Source organism: Hypoxylon fragiforme (genome assembly GCF_022984875.1).
Source record: "Hypoxylon fragiforme strain CBS 206.31 chromosome Unknown GGS25scaffold_6, whole genome shotgun sequence".
Lineage (NCBI taxonomy): Eukaryota > Fungi > Ascomycota > Sordariomycetes > Xylariales > Hypoxylaceae > Hypoxylon > Hypoxylon fragiforme.
In genome coordinates this window covers 1,563,921-1,587,628 of record NW_026054761.1, presented here as the reverse complement: position 1 = coordinate 1,587,628, position 23,708 = coordinate 1,563,921, and the positions used below count along the sequence as shown (strand labels likewise).

At 45.3% G+C, this 23,708-nt stretch overlaps 6 protein-coding genes across 6 annotated transcripts; 3 read left to right on the top strand and 3 right to left on the bottom strand.

Moving 5' to 3' along the window:
- Nucleotides 1–112: 112 nt before the first annotated feature.
- On the top strand, nucleotides 113–1,206 carry GGS25DRAFT_522797 (DUF292-domain-containing protein; the record flags this gene model as incomplete). Its single annotated transcript, XM_049264307.1, has 3 exons — nucleotides 113–136; nucleotides 233–326; nucleotides 419–1,206. 3 exons carry the CDS (start codon nucleotides 113–115, stop codon nucleotides 1,204–1,206), a joined length of 906 nt encoding a protein of 301 aa, XP_049115676.1.
- A 1,452-nt stretch (nucleotides 1,207–2,658) lies between these two features.
- On the top strand, nucleotides 2,659–3,944 carry GGS25DRAFT_325275 (uncharacterized protein). The gene has a single exon (XM_049257864.1). It carries the CDS (start codon nucleotides 2,893–2,895, stop codon nucleotides 3,802–3,804), a length of 912 nt encoding a protein of 303 aa, XP_049115675.1. The 5' UTR covers nucleotides 2,659–2,892; the 3' UTR covers nucleotides 3,805–3,944.
- A 2,359-nt stretch (nucleotides 3,945–6,303) lies between these two features.
- GGS25DRAFT_522795 (AP-2 complex subunit sigma) lies at nucleotides 6,304–6,889 on the bottom strand (the record flags this gene model as incomplete). The annotated part of the gene is made up of 2 exons (XM_049264306.1): nucleotides 6,304–6,703; nucleotides 6,858–6,889. 2 exons carry the CDS (start codon nucleotides 6,887–6,889, stop codon nucleotides 6,304–6,306), a joined length of 432 nt encoding a protein of 143 aa, XP_049115674.1.
- Nucleotides 6,890–9,066: 2,177 nt separating this feature from the next.
- On the bottom strand, nucleotides 9,067–10,096 carry GGS25DRAFT_522794 (NAD(P)-binding protein; the record flags this gene model as incomplete). Its single annotated transcript, XM_049264305.1, has 3 exons — nucleotides 9,067–9,580; nucleotides 9,688–9,970; nucleotides 10,024–10,096. The coding sequence occupies 3 exons, from the start codon at nucleotides 10,094–10,096 to the stop codon at nucleotides 9,067–9,069; spliced, it is 870 nt and encodes a 289-aa protein (XP_049115673.1).
- Nucleotides 10,097–10,625: 529 nt separating this feature from the next.
- Nucleotides 10,626–13,530, top strand: GGS25DRAFT_325180 (uncharacterized protein). The gene is made up of 3 exons (XM_049257863.1): nucleotides 10,626–11,417; nucleotides 11,465–11,530; nucleotides 11,592–13,530. Exons 1-3 carry the CDS (start codon nucleotides 11,225–11,227, stop codon nucleotides 13,151–13,153), a joined length of 1,821 nt encoding a protein of 606 aa, XP_049115672.1. The 5' UTR covers nucleotides 10,626–11,224; the 3' UTR covers nucleotides 13,154–13,530.
- Nucleotides 13,531–18,646: 5,116 nt separating this feature from the next.
- On the bottom strand, nucleotides 18,647–19,745 carry GGS25DRAFT_522792 (uncharacterized protein; the record flags this gene model as incomplete). Its single annotated transcript, XM_049264304.1, has 3 exons — nucleotides 18,647–18,905; nucleotides 18,955–19,521; nucleotides 19,579–19,745. The coding sequence occupies 3 exons, from the start codon at nucleotides 19,743–19,745 to the stop codon at nucleotides 18,647–18,649; spliced, it is 993 nt and encodes a 330-aa protein (XP_049115671.1).
- Nucleotides 19,746–23,708: the final 3,963 nt, after the last annotated feature.

Below are 23,708 nucleotides of genomic sequence, written 5' to 3'. Positions count from 1 at the left end.
TCTTGTGAGCGTGCTATTCCTCGGTAACCTTTCGATCATCAAACACCTACAACACCAATAAGGTGTTCTTTTTAGAACAATCCCACAGGCCTTCGGGCTACGTATCATCAAGATGCCTCCATCAGCAAATCTGATTGTGAGCCCTTTATTTTATTTAGCTGACCATCTTTCTTTTTGGAAAACCCCCCAATTACAACATCTAGACAGCTAATCAACTCTTTTAACCCCGCAGACGAAGCTAAAGGTCCAGCTCAAGCTATCCATCGCGCGATTACGCATGGTGCAGCAACGCGATGAAGCGATGGGAAAGACACAGAGGAGGGCAAGTGAGTAGCGTCAAGCAAAGGCCTCACATCTCTGAACATTTACACGAATAGGTACCTAGGTAGGCATGTATCATTACTAACCCCTGTTATAGTGGCGCAATTGCTTGAGGTTGGCAAGATCGATTCGGCCAGGATAAGAGTCGAGAACATCATCCGATCCGACATCACTACAGAACTCCACGAGATCCTCGAGCTATACTGCGAGTTGCTATTGGCACGAGCTGGCCTGTTGGAAGGACCAACATGCGATCCCGGCTTAGAAGAGCCCGTGAAGAGTATTATATATGCCGCACCTAAGACAGAAATTAGGGAACTGCAACAAGTGCGCGCGCTTCTTGCTGAGAAGTTTGGCAAGGAATTCGTGATATCTGCTATGGATAACTCGGATCAGAAGGTATCCGAGAAAGTTGTGAAGAAGCTAAGCGTCGTTCCACCGCGCGAAGAACTTGTTCAGGGCTACTTGGAGGAGATCGCAAGAGCATATGGAGTCGACTGGCCGAAACGAGCCAGGGAAGAATTGGGCGAGCCGCCGCAGTTTGTAGATGACGACCCGAGCGATGACCCGAGTGGTGACCAAGCGCAAAAGGTGCCCGAGAAGACTTCCCCGATTAGTAAGGATGCTCAAAACAGAGAGGCCCTGAGCCGTGAAACGCCGCCTCGGTCCTTGGCCTCAAACGTCCCTCTGCATGTTAATCCGCCAAGCCCATCCACGGACAACCCTCATCCTAAAGTTACGCTGAATTCAGTAGAGCTAAGGCCTTCTAAGAAAATGGTCGATGCAGGTATCTCAAAGAAGAGCGAAGACAAAGCAGGGGGGGCGGGGGATGGTATACCTGGTCTTGACGAATTGGCGGCTCGTTTCGCCGCCTTGAAGCATTAATGTTTTTTGGCTCATAAGGCTGGAGCTGCGACCTACTGTTTTCCTCTTTGAAGTGTATGGGCTTTTAGGTACAGATTCTGGATATCTCTCGACTTAAGTATCAATATAACCATCGAAATCCACCAAACTACTTAAAGTCACTCCTGATACACTTACCCACGCACTACAGTTTCCTTAAAATCCCCTGATCGCCCACACAATAACTCTACCTTATATAGGATATTCGTATACATTGAAGGGAAGGGATTTAGCCCAGATGAACATCAGTCTGGATATGTTTAAGCCAGTGGCGCCTCGGGATATTCTACAAGCCTACCTAGCCTGCTTGATTGCTTGATTTCTCATAGTAAATGATCTCATTGCTACTATATACAAATACTTACACGTACTTGCTAGATTACCTGACTTTCATTGGAGGCAAATTAGTAGGTAGTAGTAGTCACTTGCCTTTACAATTACTATATCGTATACTTACACAATTCTCAGCATTATTGCTAGTAGCATTTATCTAGGTACTTACCCTATCTAGTAGGTAGTATCGTTCACTGCCGTCAAGACCTCCTTTTATCAAATAACGGGGACATACAAGGAGGTCTTGAAACTAGATATGTTCTCATTGTTGTCTTCCCTAGTTGTTTGATGTCAATGAATTTATCAGTGCTTACACCCCTATGTGCTATCTCCTAGAATAAGCCCCTTTATATTGGAAAGTACCTAGCTTACCTTTCCAAAGGCACAAGTACAATGTAATTACATGAATACTATCGTCGAACCCACCAACCCCTAATGATTATGCGCTTACATACACCATAGGAAAAGCATAAAAATAGTACGTGAGGTATACGTCCTTGAAACGATCAACAAGTACTTAGCAAACATAGTAGTATACATAGGTATAGTTAAGGACGGTGAGCTACTGATATAAAAAGAGCATTTGAATATACCAATAGGTGGTATCTTAAGCAGTTTGGTCCCTCAAGAGCAGCCTCAAGTCTTTGTTGGTTGCTTTCGTCACTGCAACGGCCAATGCTGCCCCCCCCCCCTTGTTGCTACTTTCGAAAGATCCATTACCAAATCGACTTTGACCATGTGTAGGTTTTCAAACAAATTCTCCGTTTATATCGACCAATATGTGGTTCATAATCCTTGTTTCGATGTTCTTGTTTTGGTTAGTGTACTCAAAGATTATCGACATCGTCACCCTTGTCGTCGCCTTTGATGTAGCTCTCCCCCCTTTTTCACACCAAGTCTGACGACACCAGCGGTGACACTCGGTAGTAGCTTACTTGGAACCTTGAAAACTAAGATGGCTTATTCCCTGGGTAGCTTTATGCTCTCTTCTTCTTTTGTTTACTTAGTTTCTCAAGTTCTACTTCCTTCCATCTTCACGTCCCACATCCTACACTCTTTCCCCATACTTTAGCTCTTCATCCAATTCATCAATCTAACAAGATCATTGTCCAAGGGAGTGTCTAATCCTCTAGGATCAACAAGACTCCATCTCTAGTATTCGAAGACCTGCAGCTCATGTGCATTTAGGTACAAACGGGCACAATTGACCGCTACTCACAGGTCATCTAGACCAGTCTAGACCAATACACCCCCTTATTCAATACGAACATTGGCCAACTTGTTTCTCATATCCAAATTGACAGGCTCCGCGAGCTTGGAACACATACTCTCCTCATGATGGCACTCGTCGGAGCCATCATGGATCTCACTCTGGAGCTACAAGCTCTAGATGTTGCAGATCTCTCTGAGATTACTTTGGAAGAACTTCGCATCAAGATTAATCATGCTAATCCCTTAGCAATTCCCAAATATCGTGTGCTTCAGGTACTGATGGGATGGCTCCATGAGCAGATTGTGAAGGACCTCCAGCAGGATATGTTATCCGGCTTCGCGAACCTGCTACTGACGGGCAATGGCCTAACGCAAGGTCCATTCGACGAGATTGACGTGAAAGTAACATTGGAGCAGTGGCTTGTCAATGACGCCGCTAAGAATCCTACAAACCGACGCAGATACCAAATGGTCAAGCAAGACCTTTATGAGCTATGCACACAGGTCAAGCTTGATAGCTCCCAAAATCAACACCCCCAAGAATCTACCCTGGAGCATTCAGTGAATTCAGTTGACATGCAAGGATTACAAATATTTAAGGATCATAAAGCCAGGCGTTCCAGGGGGCGGAAGAGAAAAGGTAGTAAGAAAACTACACTGGGAAAGGGGGAAGGGCCCCAAGGAGACAATCCTTTGAATACGAGCCAGACCATGGTCAAGCCCAAGGCGGAAGAGGGTGATAAGAATGAGAGTAAGAAGGATAAGAGTGAGAAGGGAGAAGAATTGAGCAGAACTTCAGTAGGTGGTATGGAAGATGCGGTGGCCACTGGTATGGTACCTGCCAAAAGAGCAAATACTTCAGGTTCGCACCTGACAGATAATGCCTCAAACGACCCTCATACGGCAAGAGCCTCAGGCACGCAAGGCACGCAAGGCACCACCGTGCAAGGTTTACCAGAGAGCTTTCCTTCTAAACCCAACCGCCCTCTTCCTCCTGGATATGTTTGTTCTTATTGTCACCAACCAGGTAAATAATCTTGAACCTTGACACCTTTCAACATTTTTTCAATTCCTTTTTTTTTTTTAAAAAAAAAGAGAAGAAAAAAGAAGAAAAAAAACCTACCCGCTAATTTTGACCTTCGCCTTTATTATAGGACACTGGGATCAAAATTGCCCAACCAACATTGAACCAAAGGATATACCTGGAACCTCGGGGCAACCCAATCCAAGTGATAACGACAATAGACGATATATTCGCTCACCAGCTCCATCCCCCGACTTCGGTGAGCAATACGAACGAACTACGGATGACAAAATGGTCCCACCCTCGCTAGCTTCGGGATATATGCCATCCAATATGACTTCCGGAAACGGGTCTGCCCATGGCTCTCGCAGCCCTCGTGATCATGCGTCGGATGACCGCCGCCCGCAAAGCCCAACAGGACCCAACGGAGGTCCATATCCCTACTTCGACAGTCAGATTCGAGACGCCGAATACCTAGCTCTCCAAGTTCTGAAGGACGCAGACAAGGCCAAGAATGGGGCAACTATCGACCAAGAAGCACTTGATATGGATCCCCTTGCCAATCTCCCGTCAAAGGTACTCAAGAAGATGAAGAAGGGAGGTCATACTGCAGATAACGCGACATCGGTCCCCAAGAACCCGGCGGAGGAGCGCGCGAAAAAACAAGCTGATGAATTCCTCGACAATCTCGCAGCAAAGTGGATAGCTGAAGGACGAATCGTTCCAGACGCTACCGGCAAGCTTGTCCTCGCAACCCCTCAGCCAATGCCACCTGGTGAGATGATGGCTAATGTCGCCGGCCGGGGCAAAAAGGTTCGTGCTGTTCAGCATATGCCCACATTGACAGAGGCCAAGGATCAGCCAGTCGAGGGCCAGGCTGGATCGACATCAGCCAGTATTAAGCCAATCGATGATCAGACCAAAACGGCAGAGACCAAGGGCAAGATGGCAGAGACCGAGGGCAAGCAAGTGGAGAGCCAGGATGGATCGAGTGCAGCTAAAGAGACCCCAGTTGAGGATGAGACTGAATCGCAAGAGACCAAGTATATCATCGCTAAAGAACCCGAGTACAGCGCTGAGGTCGTTGCCCTCTTTAAAGGCGAACCGGTCCCCATTGTCAGCCGCAAAGCCAAGAGAAAGACGGCTGCTGAGATGATAGAAGAGACGGAGAAGAACGTGGGTGGCCAATCTGGAACTAAAGAACCCAAGGGCCTCTAAGCACCACACGAAGTTCCTTCGACGAGTTATCCGCCCTTGAGATTCGTTGTTTCCCTGATTCTACGAAGCACGACGATAACGAGCAACGACGTAACGTTGCACGAAGAAGATACCCGAGATTTGATGATGACGGCATCTTATACGATGCTTCGCAGTTATTTCGATGCCATTGATATTTCTGGCACTGCCGACCCCGATTGCAAACGTCGATGTTCTAATATTTCGAAGCCATTGATTTTTCTGGCACTATCGACCCAAACTGCAAACGCCGATTTTCTATTATTTCGTGAAGCTCTAATTCTTCTCGCTTGATTCCATTAATCGCCGGAATCTCTCATCCCAGTTATTCTGAGATACCACCATAGGCTTCGCATCTACAACTATTTAGTTGTTTCGCAGTCAAAAGATTTCAGGTCGCAAGATCAACACACCACCGTTGGCTCAGCCCTGATTACAGCAATACCCCCATGGTGTACTATATCTTCAAGGCTACCTCCAACAATAATTTGTGGCTTAGTGGAAGGGCAATCACTCGGCTATTTACCGAGGAAAACCATCACCCAGAAGCTATACCGTCGAGGAATTCCCGAAACCCGGATGAAGTCCGCATCCCATATCCGTCATCGTGAAGGTGGTTGAACGTGATACTCGTCGCAGTTTGCGTTTCAATTCATCATGGAATAGGAATGGTCAGGTCTGGATAACGAACTATGCAACACTATAGGATAGGGTGGCTAGGTTCTGATGTACCTAATAATTCAAGTTTTCCTTTCTTTTCTAATCGTTGTAACGATCGTAGATAATGCGCTGTTCTCGTGAGTGACTCGATGCGTGCTTTGATAACCGAAGGATGCTCGTACTCGATTAAATCTCTCGCGCACACGGCACTAAACCTGGATGGCTGGAGGTAATAATTCTCGATAATGTGACATGTATGCGTACTCCCCATCCCCTACCTAGGTAGGCAATGAATTTCCAAAACGCCAGACACCTTCGCCTGCAAGTGTAGTGAACCTAGGTAGGTAGGTATTCACGAATTATTAAGCAACCTTAGCCCATCTTATTACACCTACACCCTCGAGCCATTTATATACACGTTGCTGTGTTTTCCTCCTCTCGTCTCTTTTTCTCTCCTTCTCTTCCTCGTAGTACGTATTAATTTACTGGGTAAGCCTATGAAACCTCGCGCGGAGGATTGATTGATTGGTGGGAATGGAAAGCGATAAGTTCGGGGGGAATCTGTGTGGTATTTTGGTGGTTTATTTTTTTGTTATTTTCTAAAAGCGAAAGCTTTACTCGAGTTTATCGAGGTGCTCGAGGCGCGTAAGGACGACCTGCTTGGAGGTCTCCTCGATCTCGCCGGCTAAGAAGACTTCATCGAGGATGGCGTAGACCTTGTAGAAGTTGAAGACGAGGTCGAGCTCGCAGACGTTGCCGAAGAAGGCGTCGAGGACCTCGACGAAGAAGTGGATGGCCTCGAGGTAGGCGAGCTCGTTGTCGTTGGTGTCGACGCAGGCGCAGAAGAAGAGGCCGGCGTACCGCCGGTACACGATCTTGTAGTTGCGGAACTCGACGAAGTTGGACTGGTACTTCTGGTCCCGCGGCGCCACCAGCCGGTGCACCTCCCCCTTCAGCTTGATCTTCTCCTCGTCGCTGTACGGCACGTACCACTTTGCTAGCCGCGTCTTGCCTCTGTTTTGGGTTGTAAATTGGTCAGCGATTAGTTTAAGTCCCTAGGTGAGTGAAGTAGGGTGCGCGCGCGACGGAGAGAGATGGAGATGGAGATGGAGATGGAGATTGGAGAGGATGCATCATGGAATTGGGTAGGTATATTAATTATACTGACTGTCGGTTTTGTATTAAGATAAAGGACAACATTTTGGCCTACGTATGTGAGTTCGCGATGTGATATCGCGGGCCAAAAAGGTACTTTTGTCGGAGAATGCGGATTGAGGTTTCAAGCATGGAAGTTGAATGTTCGGGTTAGATGGATACAGGCACGGTCTCTAACTAGGGGGTTTATTCAATTTGGTGGGGTTCGTTAGGGTGGTTACAGCACTAAAGAGGTGCATGTGCTTACGAAATTAGCACGGTGTGGCTTGTAAGTGCAACCCTGCACAGACAGTGAGTTACGCTACGCAAGGCTCACCTGCTCTATCCCCAGGAGGTAGATGAACCCAAGTGCCCCCCTGTAGATCACCTCAAACTCCCCCCATTTTAGGCCTAGTGTCCCGCTATAAAGCCCACGCAGAATGGGGCTCGGTCACACGAAAATCCGGAATTTAGCGGGCTGTAATTGGCCACATGCTTTACAGGGGCCCACCTGATTATTTGAACTTTCGAGTCTTATTTTTTTGAGTTTTGCCTTTGCACCCAGGTACAAAGAAAACGGGCTGCAAAAAGCCCAAGCTTCAAACCTTCAATCAGCCCAAGCTGCCGCTTTAGTGCATCCTATATCATTGGAATCGCCTCAATTAGAGCTTCCAAACAATATATGTTTCAGATTAATGCGATATCTGAATCTGAAGTTATTTGAATTTAAAGATTAAGAAGCACCTGAAAAAAAATACATCTGTAATCGGTACCTTGATCACGTGATGGCCCTCGGCTAGCGTTAAAAGTGCTTACTTCATTCAACCCCGAATAACTTCGCAACCACCCGTCGCATTTCTTTGAAACATATATCATTTGGAAGTGCTAATTGAGGCGGTTCTAATGATACCGGTTGCATCAAGATGCATCCATTGAAAGAAAAGTTATTAAGGATAGTATGTTAGAGGCTAGCTGGAGAGCCCGGACCAGCGCTATGTACTAGGGTGCGGATAAGCCTCCGATAGCAATTGATTTTTAATTAATTAATAATTAAATAAGAATTGATTAAGAATTGATTAATAATCGATTAAAAATTAATTAATAGTTAATTAATTTAAAATTAAAATATATAAAATATTAAACTTAATAATAATTATAATTATTTTTTAAAGTTATGTTTATAATTAATTAATAATTAATTATGAATTTTTCGTTTTTGAAAAAATAAACCTTAAGAGATAAAAAGTTGAACCCAAGTGCCTAAAAAAGCAGTTGAGCCCAAGTGCCTGTCCGAATGAGGTATAGTCGTCGGCCCAAAATGGGGGGAGTTTGAGGTGATCAACAGGGGGGCACTTGGGTTCATGTACATCCTCCTCTATCCCTTTGCCTGCTGGGCCAGCCCCAGTGGGTCTAAATTGGAGAAAATATCACGTGAAGCTCCAATTCAATCCTTGGATACATCGAGACACATATGGCAAGATCTTATTGACAATTTTCTCTTCTCAACAGATAGCTTTATGTCAGTTCTCTTCAATTTAAAAATAGATAAATCAATTATACAGTTGCAAAGGAGTATGTGCATATTTTTTTCAAAGGAAAATAAGCCCTGGAGGCTTGATGGGACCTGTTTTGAATCATTTCTCAGTGACAAATCCAAACTGAGATGAGGCTAGCCTATAATGGCTAGCGTATGTCCCTCCACGTGATACCCTTCAACAGCATCAATTGACATTTCATATCTTTAACTCCAAACAGAATAAGCGTATATATACGTATATATAGTGCAACTTCTCTTATTACAATAATATGCTTAATATTTATATATGTACTTTTTTCACTTAATTGTATACCCTTTTGAAAAAGTTATTCAGTTTTAAAGACATTGGCCTCTTAATAAGCTGGGTGTCGGCAAGCTTCGCTACTAACCGAAAATGGACTAGCGTTACAAAGCAATTGTAGAAAGTGCATTGTATCCCTATGTAACTTAAAAGATTGTATGTACATATATTGCACTATAAACTGGGTGGGAAAGCAAGTACTCTCTAACGGATTTATTTCATTGGATGCATGCCTCTTTTTTTCTCCAATTTAGACCCACTGGGGTTGGCCCAGCAGGCAAAGGGATGCAGTCCTTTGTCACGTAATACTACTAGTACTGGAACTTCCAAGATAATGATAATAAAAAAAGTAAAAATTTCAACAGGGAAAAGAATGATTTAAAGGTACATTGGTACTATTTACATTTAAAACACAAACTTCTCACCAACCAACTCCTCGCTCATCGTCCACAACCTTTCCGCAAAGTCCGGGTTCGTCGCCCATGCCTTCACCCACTTCGGGTCTGTCGTCAACAGGGTATCATTCATATAAACGCCCTCCTTGACTAGATTAGGGTCCAGAGCCGCACGGAGCGTAGTCCCGCAGCCCTGCTGCAGCGTCTTGTACGGGTCGAGCTCGCGAGCGTCAGCCAGCGACATGCCCGTGACCCTTCGGGACGCCTCGTCAAATTTCTCCATAAACTCATCCCCGATCATCTGCTTGGTGTAGCATTGGAGGTTGGTGCTGATGCGTCCCGCATGCACGGCGAAGGCGTGGGTGCCGCGCGAGGCGAGGCTACCGCATACAGGATGATGGCGCTCTTGGATTGCCCGTAGCCCGAGAACTCGCTGTACGAGCCCGGCTCGGTGAAATTCGGGTCCTCGAACCGCACGCCCGTGAATCGGTGCCCGGAACTGGTGAGTAGGACTATTCATGCGCCTGGCCCGGCCGCAAGGATCTTGGGCGTGAGCTTGTTGGTAAGTAAGAAATGGTCGAGGTGGTTGGCTTGCAGCTGTGATTCGAGCCCGTCCTCCGTAAGCTTGAACGGAGTGGCCATGACGGCGGCGTTGTTAATCACCACGTCGATCTTGGCGATCTCGGTGTCCTCGCGGATGATTTGTGCGGCCTTCCGGACGCTCTTGAGAGAGGTGAGGTCGGCTTCAACAAACTTGGCCTTGACATCAGCATTGACCCCCTTGATGGCGTCGATGGTTGCCTGTGCCTTCTCTGCGGAGCGCCCGACCACGATGAGCATTGCGGGAGATTCGGCTGCAAGAGAGACAAGTGTCTCGGCACCGATGCCGCCCGGAGTTGGACCGGTTAGGAGAACTAGGTAGACATTATTAAATCTATAGCATCCCATCTATCTTGGGAGAGCAAACTCACAAGCCCTTCCCCTTCAGCGAACTTGTGGACAAGGGTCAGGCCCTCGGTGTATTGATCATAGGTAGACATGATGGCTATGATGGCTATTGCGTTCTACTCTCGCGATGATGCCTCGTTTTAGTTGGGTGTTTTTCTATGTGCTGTCCGGGTGTGTTAATACCTACCTTAGGTACCTATCTTGAGGTGAAAAATATGGTCATTCACTCTCATCGCCATCATCATCGCCAAGACTTTATATAAGATCACCGATGCATTCCCGTTCGAATTTAAAGATGCTATCGCCGGGGTATAACGCCGGGGACAGGCATTCTCTTCAGTACGTGGCCCCCTTCGATCTTACCCGGAAGGCATCCTGGCAATGATGGGGTTCTTAGTTGAGGATTAGGAATAGTAAGTGCTTGCTAGCAGATATATAGTATAAAACTGACAGTACTACTATGCATTTACTATACCTAGCAATAATTCAAGATCAAGGCCTGTGTTTGTTGTGCTTCCGTTCATTGGGAAATTCAACGGCGTCAGTTACTTAGGTTAGGTACCTACATACCTAAGGTTAGTTACATAAGCTAGTTACAGTACAAGGTAGAGACACCTAATCGTCATTTGTCCAAGCCACGATCCGCACAGATCTGTGAACTGTGGCGCATAACTACCCTAACTACCCTAACCTAGACCACTGCTGGTACTGTATCTCTTAACTTGAACTTTGAACTCAGCGCTTGAACTCACCTCGACTTCTCAAGTCCCCCAATTGGCAATAACTTAAGCAGACTACCAACATTTGAGGTTCATCATCAATGTTACTTTCAATTTGGTATCACATATGCATATTTAAGCTTCTTAACTGAGAATGTGTGAAGTATTTCTGGCTTTATGAAACAATACTTCGTACGTACGGAGTATTACTTGTTCGTTCTCGTCAGCCTTACCTTGAAGCTGGAGGGCTATCTAGATGGTTTGCCGGAATCGCTAACCTTGACGTCGTGGACTTCTCATGCCCTTGATCTACCCAATCTTCATCATTAATTGGTCGTCGAGTTATACCTCGTCGTATATGTGCTACTTCCATCGACCAAGACCTCGGAGTGAGAGAGACACGTAGATTTGCGGACCATTGGCCAGCTCTAGCCTTCTGCCCACCCTCATCTACCTAGGAGCCTATGAGTCCAATAACAGCCTTTACTCATTTGCTTTAAGATGAAGAAAGCTTCAGCAGGCGCTACGCGCCGCACTCAAGCAGTCTCTACTTTTCGTTGTGAGCGTAGCGATGGAATGGCCATTGCAGATTCTCGAATACCATCCAATCGTAACCGCGTATCTCCAACAGTCGAGTCAGAATGGCTGACCAAACTCGGAGGCATGGTAGCTGACCAACTATATCCAGGCACAGGTTGGTCCATCTCTATGTTTGGAAAGAGACATGCTAATCACTATTAGATCATGCATTTACATTAGAGAGCTTCCCAGAGCATTATCATCTACGCGTTCACCAATCCCTTCCTAGTGAGTCGAACTCATCCCAAATTCATCACTAATGCTTATGTTTGACTGTTTGATATATTAGATGGCTCATCTGAGTACTACTTGTATGGATACCCAGACAAACAACAGAATACTGGGGTACCCAATGGAGGAGCGAATTTACTCACGCCAAAAGTATTTGGCTCTCCATCTGAATTCTTCGAGCATCTCTTCTGGCTTATGACTGCACCTGACCTCAACCGAGGAGGCTGTACTTGTCGAAACTGCTCGCCCGCACCGGAAGCCATAGAAGCACCACAGAGTTTACCACCTCCAACTTCTACGGCACCTACTCGCCCAATTCCAGCGAGACGGCAAGTAGCTCCTACATCGACACCGGAAGTAGCTCAAGGCATGGCGAGTCCGGCTCCTCCGGTACCTGGCCGTGCAGCTCAGGTACCAGCTAGTCGTGCAACTCCAGGAAGAAGACAAGGAGTTGCTATACCGGCACCTGGAGCACCTGGAGCACCCCAGGGCTCAGTAGCTCCAACTCCTGTTGCGCCTAACCGTCCGACTCCACCAGGGCGACCAGTAAATACTACACCAGCGCCTACAATATCCCCAAGTCCTTCTTTCAACCCTATACTAACACCTCAGCCTGATGAATCTTTATTATTCCGAGAAGGCGAGGTGGTCTGGTTCAGAAAGGCGCAGGAGGCGTTTCGTCTGGGAATTATACTCCAGAACATACCTGGAGACCCTGCCGTTCCCTTCTCCCAAAAGAGTAGAATCAAGCCTCTTTCTCACCATCAAAAAGCTATCGAAGATGTTGAACGATCCGAGGCCGATATGCGACCTTTCCTAACATTCAGTGTTCCAGATGTTCGTGAATTTCTCCGCTCAGTTGCCGATAAGCCGATGGTAACGGTCCTTTGGGGTGTGTTAGAGAATCAACTTCTGAAGGATGGCCAAACCAGTGGAGAACTTCTCAGTCTTGAGGCTTCGAAGATTGCAGCAATCCAAATCGACCATTCCTACTCACTGTTCAATACTACCGCACCTCCCAATGCCCCGCTTCGACAGCGAAGCTTCGGGGGAGTGTTTTTCGGCTGCGAGAAGATCGGCATCTTCGAAGCAGTCCGAGTCCATGTCGACCAGCAAGAACATCAAGCCTGGAACAACCCCGATATCCCTTTTGTAATGGTGGTGAAGGGCATAGTGCTTGACTCTTCGGAGAGTGGTGATCGTTTGCTCTTCCAAGGCGACATCTGGCTCTTACAGGAATCCAACTCACCGCAGCACGTAAACAACACCAACCAACTTCCCCCTTCTATGCGCCGCGAGAAGATGTTCCGCGATGAGGTTAAACAGCCACATGGAACACACTTTGACTGGATCCAGGTAGCAACTAACGCCGTGAAGCCCGAGACCTCTATTCGAGGACGATTCTACGAATCCCGCAAACTGGGCCCTATGCTCAGCCCACAGTGGGGCCAGTATCTACAGAGCGGGATCATCCCACCTATCCACAAATCCCTCAATAATCGCGGTGATTCCAAGGGCATGTATATTGGAAGGAAGAGCTCTCGCCTGGAGACTGTCATTGGGGCTATTCCACACGACACTGTTCTCTCCCTCGGACCGCATGTCATGGAGTGGTCGTGAGAGGCACGTGTGATGTATTCCTAGGTACCTATTCATGCCACCATCATAACAGCTTGGAGAGCCCTTCGGATTCGAAGGAATAATAGTCGGTTGGTTGGTGTTAAGAATCAAATGATGGATAGCTACTCATCTAAACCATGACCTTCTAAGGTTGTACTCTCGAAGATGTTGTTAATTTGAAGTAGCGGCGGCGCTTAGTTCGTCATCTAGCACCTGGTAGTTGGCCCTCGTAACGGTTTAAAGGAGGAAAATAAAAAGGGGTCGTGGTATTCATCTTTGGTACTGTCATTTATCGCTTAAGCTCGGGAAGATTTGCCAGTGAATACAAACCGGCCCCTTTCCCGCTCACTATAACTTCGAGATGAATGAAGTCTTTCTCCAGTGAGGCAAACGTGCCACCTACCTGGGTGATCGAGAGCTATACATAAGCAGACTATTTGATAGCTTCCCAAACCCAACTAGGTGCCTTAACACGTACTATTCATATGTAAGAAACCACCTAGTATTATCTATCAAGTGCCTATTTCAAGTCGCTCTATAGGAGCGGATAAGCTTGATGCAGTTGCCACATAGTGTAGTGCATAGTGTGCACCTAGGAGCATACATAATTTACACATATACTCAGATGAGAGTTCCATTCGTCGTTGGCGGTGGATCTGTAGGTATTGTATGCGTACCTATACATACATCATGCGGCTGAATCCACGGTTAGCCTAGGTAGGCATGCCGGTATATATGTACTGGGTATGTATGTCTTCCGTTCCCGGTTCCCAATCATAGATGGCCGCTTACCTAGGTGCATACCTAGATCTACACTATATAACCTAAGCTTATCAGCCCACTACCTACCCCCCTCCTTTTAGAACAGGCACATCTACCAGAACTTTCTTTATCCATATAAATACTACCTACATATACCTGCCTATTGAGTGCTCACTTACTTACAGTTAGGAGTCTACCTAGCATGAAATATCACAAGCAGCTACATGATATTATGGCGTGCTTATGTACTGTAGCTTGCTGGATAGTTAATACGAGTCGTAAGATCGCCACAGGGGGTGTATGCTCCTACAGAACAACAACAGGAGTGAATAGACATGTATCCAATGTATCCAATGTATGTAGGTACATGTAGGCATGCCACCTTGACTTCAAGCTTGTCTACTTGTGTAATGACATGCTTACTTAGTTTACTTTAGGCCGGCAGGTATACGATATATCCCAGCAATCTACTATAGTCAGTAGTACATACCTAGTATGTGGTCTACTCAACTATTACATAGCAGTAACCTCAGATTCGAGATCCGTAACGACTCCTAACCTAAACTACCTCAGGTTAGAGGTATGTATTGTACTTAGATAGTAGCACATTCTATGTTTAGGATATTGAAGCTAATGGTAGGTAATGGGAATCAGTCAGGTATGTACACATGTAAAAGGCACGGGAATAAACGATCGCCTGGCTACGGGAATAAGAAGCCAAGGCGATGTCGTACGTAGTCCATGTGCTAGCACTAGGTAGTAGGTAGTTATGTATTAATTATTATTATCAATCATTTGTTCGTGTACAAGTTGTATTATAGTATTATACATACATACATATGTACATGCCTTAATCTAAGCCTAACCTAGTATATTTACGATACGGAAGACGGCGATCAAGCCAATTGAGGATTAGACCTATGTACAAGGTTAGTAGAGGTAGGGGTTAAAGAGAGACAGAGAGAGAGAAAGAGAGGGGTGATAGTTAGATGGATTGATTGATTGATCGCCGCCGAGGCGAAGCACCAAAGCACGCGAGCCGAGGACCCTGACGCTTCTCTTTTTGGGGTAGACAGGTATTAATTATCACAGATTGACGTAAGAGTCAGATGGTTATTATTAGGCACGTTATCAATTCGTTACCAACGACGACGTCACTTTGCTGAGTATGTAGGTAATCTAGTAGTTATGTACTACACTAAACAACCTCTGATGCTATAGAAGAAGAAGGAAGGGAAGGAAGATGAGAAGAAAAAAAGGTGAGGCGATCTTTTGCCGGCACAGGTCAAAGCTGCAAAAAAAAAACACCCCCAAAACCGGGAGGAGTTGCTGCGCGGCGACGGCGGCAACATGCAAGCAAGCAAGCAAAATAGACAGACACACATACACAGACCACATAGACAACCAACCAAGCAGCAAGCTACCGTTAATAAAACTCTGCCATGTGAAATGTTACGAACCTGTGACGAGCGTCAATGACCTCGGTGAGACAAGAAGAAACGCAGCACGCATATAGTTAAGTATGTATGTAATACCACAAAACGCCGGTGTAGAACTTACCTAACCTAGGAGCGTACATCCTGTCCAATGCCGTTGTAGTATTCAAAACTTCAAAAAATCAAAAACTTGGCCCTTGTCACAATTTGTAGGTCTGTATGTAGGCCCCCTGGTAATCCGGGCTAAGGCCTACATGAATCCGTGCATACCGGAAGCATGCCGACGAGGGGCCGGCTGCTCCCATTTTTTTCTTTCTTTTTTTTCTCGGTGCTGTTAAAACATTTCAATAATACACGTTATTATTAACATGGGGGATCCAGAGAAACTTGAAAGGGAAAGAAAAAAAAGGGGGGGCCGGGGGTATTGTATGTATTTTGGAAACAAGAAGCTGCATTTCCGTCACCTAAGAGAAATCCTCATAATAATTACTATCCATGGATAGTGTACGCAATCTCGTCGTCGGCGATAGGATATAAGGAGGGAGCGAGCGAAAGAGAAAAGCCTCCTTGAATCTTTTAGCATTAATTTTGCATTTGTCGTCGTTAGTGTAATCGAAGAAGATCGCTTAATTTTTTTTATTTTTTTTTTCGGAAGCTGACCACAAGTCGAGATCTCGGTACCAAAGGAGAAAATATGTAAATGTAAATAATTACAGTTGTTATTGTGTCAAACCAACAATGGAATCCATCAGTTTACTCAATGTAGGCATTCAGAGTATTGAAGACTAACAGTTTAACTATGTACAATACATAGTGTAGGTGCGCGCGCCCGCACCCGCTCGCTCGGGGGTTTTACCAAAGAAAGTGAATCCGAATGGAGGTCCCTCGGACTCGCTCCACTTCGAGACAGACAGACAGACAGCAAGAGCAAAAAACAAATACGGGATAACTAGTTAGTTAGTTGGAACCAAACTGTCGGGTCCTCCCTCCCCCTTCCCCTTCCCCTTCCCCCCATGATCCATCCATCCCCCCTCCCCAGCTTAGTTTACCTACTATGTAATTTAACCCAGGGAATTTTATTTTAAAATAAAAAAAAAGGAAAACAAGAGAGAAAAAAAAAAAGAAGAGGGGAGGGGTTGATCCCCCGATCCCCCGATCCCCCGCCGCCGGGCCACTTTCGGTCTCGGTCTCGTCACTCGGGTCGTCTCGTCGCGGGTGAGGCCTTCTCTTGGTACATACACTAAATACACCAGAGCCCGTGCTTCTCTTTTTCCCTTTCCTTTCCTCTTTCAAACTTGCCGATCTACACTAAAAACTTACCATAGAATAAATAGTCCATCCATCCAACTTAGGCATAGGCAAGAGATAGAAGAAAGAAGTAGGCACGTTACATCGCCTGCGTTTCTTTTCGGCATAGTCATTGCGGAACACGCACGTTTCGCTAAATTTCGTTTCCCCTTTTTTTATTTTATCCTTCAATTTTATAATTGTACACTAACTAACTAACTAACCACCTACTATGTACGGAGTCGGTAGGCTTCTTATGGGAGTTTATTAATCGCCTAGCGTACAGAGAGGAGGATAGCTATGCGAACAAGGTAGGCAATTACTAATCGGGGACCGGCCCAACAAAAAAAAATATCAATAGCTTCATTAGCTACCTAGGTTAGTAGTTAATATATTATGCGTGTAAGTGGTGATGATGGTACATATGGTGCTGTAAAGTCGATCTTTGTCCACGGCACCTTATCACCACCTGACGTATTTGCAGCTCTTGCATACACACAGCATGTAAGCTTATACCTTTAAGAACTTAGTAAGAACATAAAACCGGTAGCGCACGGTAACTATCAACATACAGTACCTGTAAGCTGTAGCTAAGCTGTAGTGGCTCCTACGCGGCTACGCCATCTTGAGACAGCTACACTAGTGAAAAACAAAGCCACCGCCCCAAACGGTTTGGCTCACATATGTATGTGTGATCATTAATTAATTATTTATGTTGATGTCGTTTTTTGCTTATGCTTCTTCCTACATTAGCTAGCCTTGAGATATGTAAGTCCCAGTGCCAGAAGAAACAGCCGGTACCGAGTACCTGGGAGCTCAGTCCCAGCTTTTGATTGTCACACGAAAAAAATTGCCGAACCATGCCTAACCTAGACATCGCCACGCTTTCATCGGAGGTTTTTTTTTTCTTTTCCTTTCTTTTTCCTCTTCGTATTCTTTTTCTTTTTCCGGACCCCCCTATCGCTTTGGGTTAGGCGAGTTAAGAACCGAAAACGTTGATCGGGCCTGAACATGGGAAGACAAGGGCGGGACGTTGATGTCAGACGTTCGTGTTACTTACATTACATCGTATATAGACAGGTAGCTATTCATGCAACCCAAGGGTTCATAGATTTACAGATGTCCTGCTCTAGCCTGTCCAGCCTGCTTCACCATTGCGTCACACGATTCCCCCAAGTGTAACACGCAATAAACACATGTAACATTGTGATATCCAAGACGGTAGTATTTCCTACCTTTGTTTCTCTCTTCTCGTGCGAGTGATTAAAAAGACATGCGGTGCGACCATCGTCAGCTTATGTAGCTCATCTAAGCTTCTCAGGTAAATTGATTGGACAAAACATTGATTCCAGTGGTGGAACCCCGTTAGATTATAACTAGGTAGGTAGGTTGGAAGTAATAGCAAACGTATGTAGGTGAGTGCTAGGTATATAGGTAAATAGGTAGGTAGATAGATATCAAGGGAAAGACATTTTTTGTCGCAACAACATTCTCTATGTATATATGATAACGTAATTACTGCGTATAAGTAGATAGGTAGGTAGGTATAGGTTCAAGTTGATTGTTTGTATATGCTTGGGTTTTAATCTTCGAAGTGGCAAGAATTAACATGATACCTACCTATACCTAGGTAGGCTTTGAACGAGCTTGATATCACAGACTTGGCGTAAATAACCCGCTCACTTGGCGCTCACCCTCCTTTATGTACTGATTTTTAACTCGCGCAAAAATAAATGTAGAATATCCGCATCTCCAACAAATTGGCCATGTCTAAGTAGATAGTATGATGCCGTAAATAGATGAAGGTAACGATTGCAATGCGCTAATGGTGGTATAATGCGGCTTGTGTCGTAATTCGTTGCACGTAATGTAAATGGATGTTTCCGTTGGGAAGAGTTGATATATATGTAGGTAGTAGGTATGTAGTTCGCGCGAATAATTGAATACTCGAATAGGGGAGATCCAGTCCGGATTTTGGCAAGATCAGCGAAATTATAGTCAAGAGCTGTTAGCTATCCGAAGTTTTCAGCGCTTCTATCCGAAGCCGGATACTTTCTAGGACGTCGGGGTCGGGTTCAGGCTCAACCTTCTTCGGCTTAACTCGAGGACAATCAGAACATTTGTTGTGCGAACAGCCCTCACACACCGTTCCGTCCTCAGCGTTCGGCGGAAACTTTCTTTCACACTCGTGACAGGCGTAAACCCCTTTGAATTTCGAGCCAGGCTCATCGTTGGGATATCCATAAGGCCATTTTTTCTTGTCATCACTATAAAAAGTTAGATGGCGTTTAACTATTCATTCTCAGTTCAACTTACGGGTTTCGTGGGCAATCGGCACAACGCTTGTGCCCGCAATTGTCGCACACTCTTGCTTCCTTACCATGTGCAGTAATCAGGCTATCACACAAATGACAGGTTCTCCTAACTCGCACGCGAGGCTTGCCTTTGTAGACAAGTTCTTGTCCACCGGCCTTGCCCGGTCGCTTTAAAATGAGCTTCTCCGAGTAGTCGTAGCTTGGAATGATGGGAGCATTTTCTTTGTTCCTCCGAATGATGGCCTCTCTTCTTTCTCGGTTGGCCTGCTTCTCCTCCTCGTTGCGCTTGACGGGGTATCGAGAACAGCTTTTGCAACGTTTATGGTGGCAACTGGGACACTCATTGTCGGCACCGAAGGCTGTATGGCATCGGTGGCATTCCCTGTGAATTCGCATGCGGACCGACTTGTCCACCCGGAGCACATCTCCCTCAGTAGAATGCCACTCGTTCGGCTTAATCTCCAATCCAAACTTAGAACCCAATTTCTTCGCGCGCTCCTCATGAATCTGTAACCGGGGGATCTTGGAGGCACCATCATATTGTAGCCTCTTCGGGGCGGCAGGTTGGCTTGGTGACTATCAATATCTAAGATCGCTTTATTTGAGGGGCAAGTATAAAATTTACCTTCCAGGCGCAGTGAGGGGCGCAACCGGCTCGACAGTACCTTTCTTGGAACGACCACCTCTTTTGAAAACAGTTCTTACACGGTATAAAACCTTGCCGACTCCCTTCCTCTTTTTGCCGTCGGTCGGTAGAACCCCCGTTGGGGTAGCGGTGGTGGGTGAACTCATGATTCTTCCCAAGCGGTGCTATAAACTCGGGAACGGCGACAACGTATAAATGGAACAACAAGTCCTAGGGAAGCGACTAGCGATACCAATATATATATGTTTTTACTTCTTAGACCCCATCTAATTCAAGCCGCCTAACGGAGTGTAAACTGGTAAGAGTGGCGGCGATATCTAAAAGGGTTCCGGCCCCTTTCCTTGGCGAAGAGCGGCTATAAAGTAAACGGCGAGTAGGAAACAGCTAAGAAGCAAGATAGGCTGGACAAGCCCCGGTGTTCGTGGGATCCGGAATACGAATTGGAAGCTACAGGTCGGGTATCAAAGCCATTGAGGTCGGTGGTGACTTGGTGTGCAAGTTGTAAGTGGTTGTAGGTGATGGTATGTAAGTGTAAGTGAAGGGAAGGGGAGCGTGAGCGTGAGCGTGAGCGTGGGCGGGAAGTGAGAAGATGATATGGAGAGAAATGTGGGAATTTAGATAGCTACCTAGGTAGGTAGGTAGACAAGGTTAGGTAAGGTATGTACTAAGGTACTACTAGGTAGTAGTTAGACAGCTGGGAATCGAAAGACCAAGTTAATTGTTATTGTTAATTGCAAGTAAGTTGTCCCGGCGCTAGGTTACCCCCAGGTGAAGTGGAAAGGTTAGTTTGATAATAAATGGAGGATGTGGGACACAGTTACCAAGCAGGAGAACCATGCTCCGGCCGGGTGGGTATTGCCATGGCTTGGCAGTTCAGTTTAGTTCAATGTTTGGGTTGGTTTGGTTTCCACTTGCCTCAAGTGCAGCGTAGTACTTTTAGTGGGGGATGTATTGTACATACATTACATATGAATGTATGATAATGTAGGTAGGAATGTTAGTTAGTTATACCTACACAATGCAATGCATACATAATGATAGTTACATTAATAACATTAACAACATTTAACAACACCAATTAGATTCCATGACATCTAGTCTACGAGACAGACTGCAGGTACAGTACTTCATCATACTAACTAACTATGTGAATGGGCGGAGGGGGCGGTTGTCATATTGTGACGATCATAAGGATAAGAAATGATAATGAATATCAACCTAGGTTGCTTTGTACTATTGGAAGAATGGTTGGCGGTAGGCATCCAATGAGATTAAGTATTTAAAGTGATTCTGTGCAGTGTGCATATCCTCAAGATTATGTCATTTATGTATGTCGTTCAGTTTAGTTATTCTCTTTGAAAAAGGGAACTCAAGTGCTGTATGAAGAGGTTGAATACATCAATGGTTGGTTCGTTAAGGTGTCATTCGGGACAACTACTATGTACCTATGCACGCTATACTCAGTATAGCATCCCGTTTAGGTATCTGTAGGGTTAAAGAACCCAGGAATCCCAGGATAAGTCGGTAGCGGCTTCTAGGTTCAAAAAGTTGCTACTAGTTATGTACTTGTACCTAGTTAGTAGTTAGTTACATAACTGTAATACTGTATGTAGTTATTGTACTACAGTACCAGACCCAAACTTGGAAACCTCCAGTGGTTTTGATACCACCTACCTAGGGTAACTACGCTAGTGCTACTGAGAGAAGCACCCCTAAAGAAATTGGAACTTTTGCAAAATTAGGGCCAAAGATATCATGCGCCTAGCTACCCAGCACCCAGAACGTCGGTACCTGTCTCCAGCGCCGGGTAGATCAATACTACCTGGTAACTACTGACATAGGTAGATATCTACATATATCCACTGTTAGGAAAGAAAACGTGCTTTCTCCGCTACTAGCCTAATGTCTGTGAAGAATATTTGGGAATCCAATCATCAATCGTAATTGTTCTAGTAGCACGCGTCACCTCTCACGGGACGGGAATAGGAATCTGACATGTTTATGACAAGCCCATTGGGTGAACTGGCGAGTCAGGTAGGAAGGGAAAGGCAACTTGAATTACTTAGATACCTTGTATTATGTAGGTACCTATTATACATACCTAGTAGTTATGTAGTAGTTATGTAACACTACTAGGTACATACCTTAACTGTCAAGGTGGGGAAAGCGCCTGCGGTCCGGCGAATCCCTTTGTCTGAAAATGCAACCATGTACGAATAGTTTGTAGATGTACTCATAGTTACATGTAGTTGTAAAATCCAAATTCCTCCCCGCAGTCGCATCAGACCCGGAGGAATGGTCGCATTGCGCTTGCGTTTATTTGCGATACACTACTACGGTAAACGAAATACTACAATGTAGTTAGGTATGTACCTTTACCCAACTAACAATTGCGATAATCATTGAAAGCCTCGTGAACGGCATACAGTACGTGCTACGTAGTAGAACAATTTATACGGGATAACTATCTGGATCCATCATGGTGCGGTAAAAACCATTAAGTACCCAAGTAGTTACTACACTAGGCAACTCTTCAAGCTACTAGGTACTAACCTAGGTACCTAATCTTTCCTGTTGTACATAGTTAATGTATTTCATTGCCCAGTGATAAGGATAAAATGATGGGGAAGGAGAGATTCATTGGGTTTATAGATAGTGGAACCAATCAGATAGAACGGGGTTATTAAACCCAAAAGTCCCTTTTTCTTTAAGCTACATGAAGTAACTATGTACTGGTACCTACTGTACTAGGTACCTAGTAGTGCCATGTGTGTAACTAACTCCACTATCTCCATAAAAGACTATCGATTCTATTCCGCCCGCAACCATTAATTCTTAACCATCAACCGTTTCCTATTGGGCAACTATCAACCATCAACCATTAGCCATCAACCACCTGGGCACCTAACGGTTAGACAATCAAGTAACGATCATACTATGTCTTGATCTCTCATCTTTTCAAAGGTACAAATAAATCATCTGCAACTGAATTAGACTATGGCTGAGAAGGATCGGTAACAAGCGACATACTCCAACATGACATGTGGTCTCTTCAAAGACGTTGAAGGGTTACATCTTCGAGTCATGAATAGGTTGATGTACATTGTATGGTATGTCATTGTCAGGTGGAGACTTGGTAGCTGGCCCTTGCTCGTGGGTAAGAAGCCGACAAGTCAGCCTCTTTTTCATTTGAATCCCAAATCTCTACACTTCCCTACCTACCTACCTAGGGTGCTTGCTCTAAGTCCCAGCAGTCGACAAAAGCAGGGACCAGCTCAGGGACCAACATTGAACTCCCAAACACGAAACCCTTTAACTAATTATTACAGTAACTATGGATAAAGATCCTATGCTAAGAATCAGCTATAGACACCGCACCGACCTTAACAATTTAGTTCAATACTTGGAAAACATATTCGAGGCATCATCTCGAGACTCGAGTAATGGATTACATGTAACCATGTAACTTATTATCCGTATGTATCGAACCCAGGTAAGTAATGTACAGTACAATACCCATAAACTGAAGACTAGGTATAGTACATACATGCTAAGCACTAATTAAGAGGTTCCCGGGTCCCTGGGGTTGGGCGGAATCACTCATTAAGGGATGACACGTTGTGTAGGACGACGTGTTTTCCCAGCTTAGACATTACCAATCAGCCGATACGATATGCGTTTTTACCTCGTACATTAAATAATAACATCTTGGAGAGTTTCCGGAAGAGGCTAAACGTTCCCGAATGTTGCCCTTTCTTAGTCCTTTCCCCTCGCGGCTTCGTTGTCGCCGACAAACACTTGATCCCCTCTCCACCGCCGTAATAGAAAGGATACCATTGAAGGTAACAAATCGATAGCTCTGCAGCACATAGCCCCGCACGCCATGTAACCCACCTTACCTTGCTTGAAGTTGCTTCAGTTCGTCTGTAACGACTCGCGCGGCATTCAATGTTCAGCTAACCTATGTACCTGAGGTATCTGACCAACCTAGGTACATACATAGGTGTTGAGGGTGCTGAGATTCTGAGAAGGTTCCAAGGCTAAGGATAAAGAGGGTTAGATCGAAAGCACTCCAAGTTTTGGTCCAGAACGTCTTTTCAATATCACTG

What these genes read in the sequence shown, in the direction of transcription:
- GGS25DRAFT_325180 (XM_049257863.1), top strand. Translation starts at nt 11,225, where the DNA reads ATGAAGAAAGCTTCAGCAGGCGCTACGCGCCGCACTCAAGCAGTCTCT. An exon ending in CCAACTATATCCAGGCACAG is followed by an intron (nt 11,418 to 11,464) that starts GTTGGTCCATCT and finishes AATCACTATTAG; the next exon opens with ATCATGCATTTACATTAGAG. An exon ending in CGTTCACCAATCCCTTCCTA is followed by an intron (nt 11,531 to 11,591) that starts GTGAGTCGAACT and finishes TTGATATATTAG; the next exon opens with ATGGCTCATCTGAGTACTAC.
- GGS25DRAFT_325275 (XM_049257864.1), top strand. Translation starts at nt 2,893, where the DNA reads ATGATGGCACTCGTCGGAGCCATCATGGATCTCACTCTGGAGCTACAA.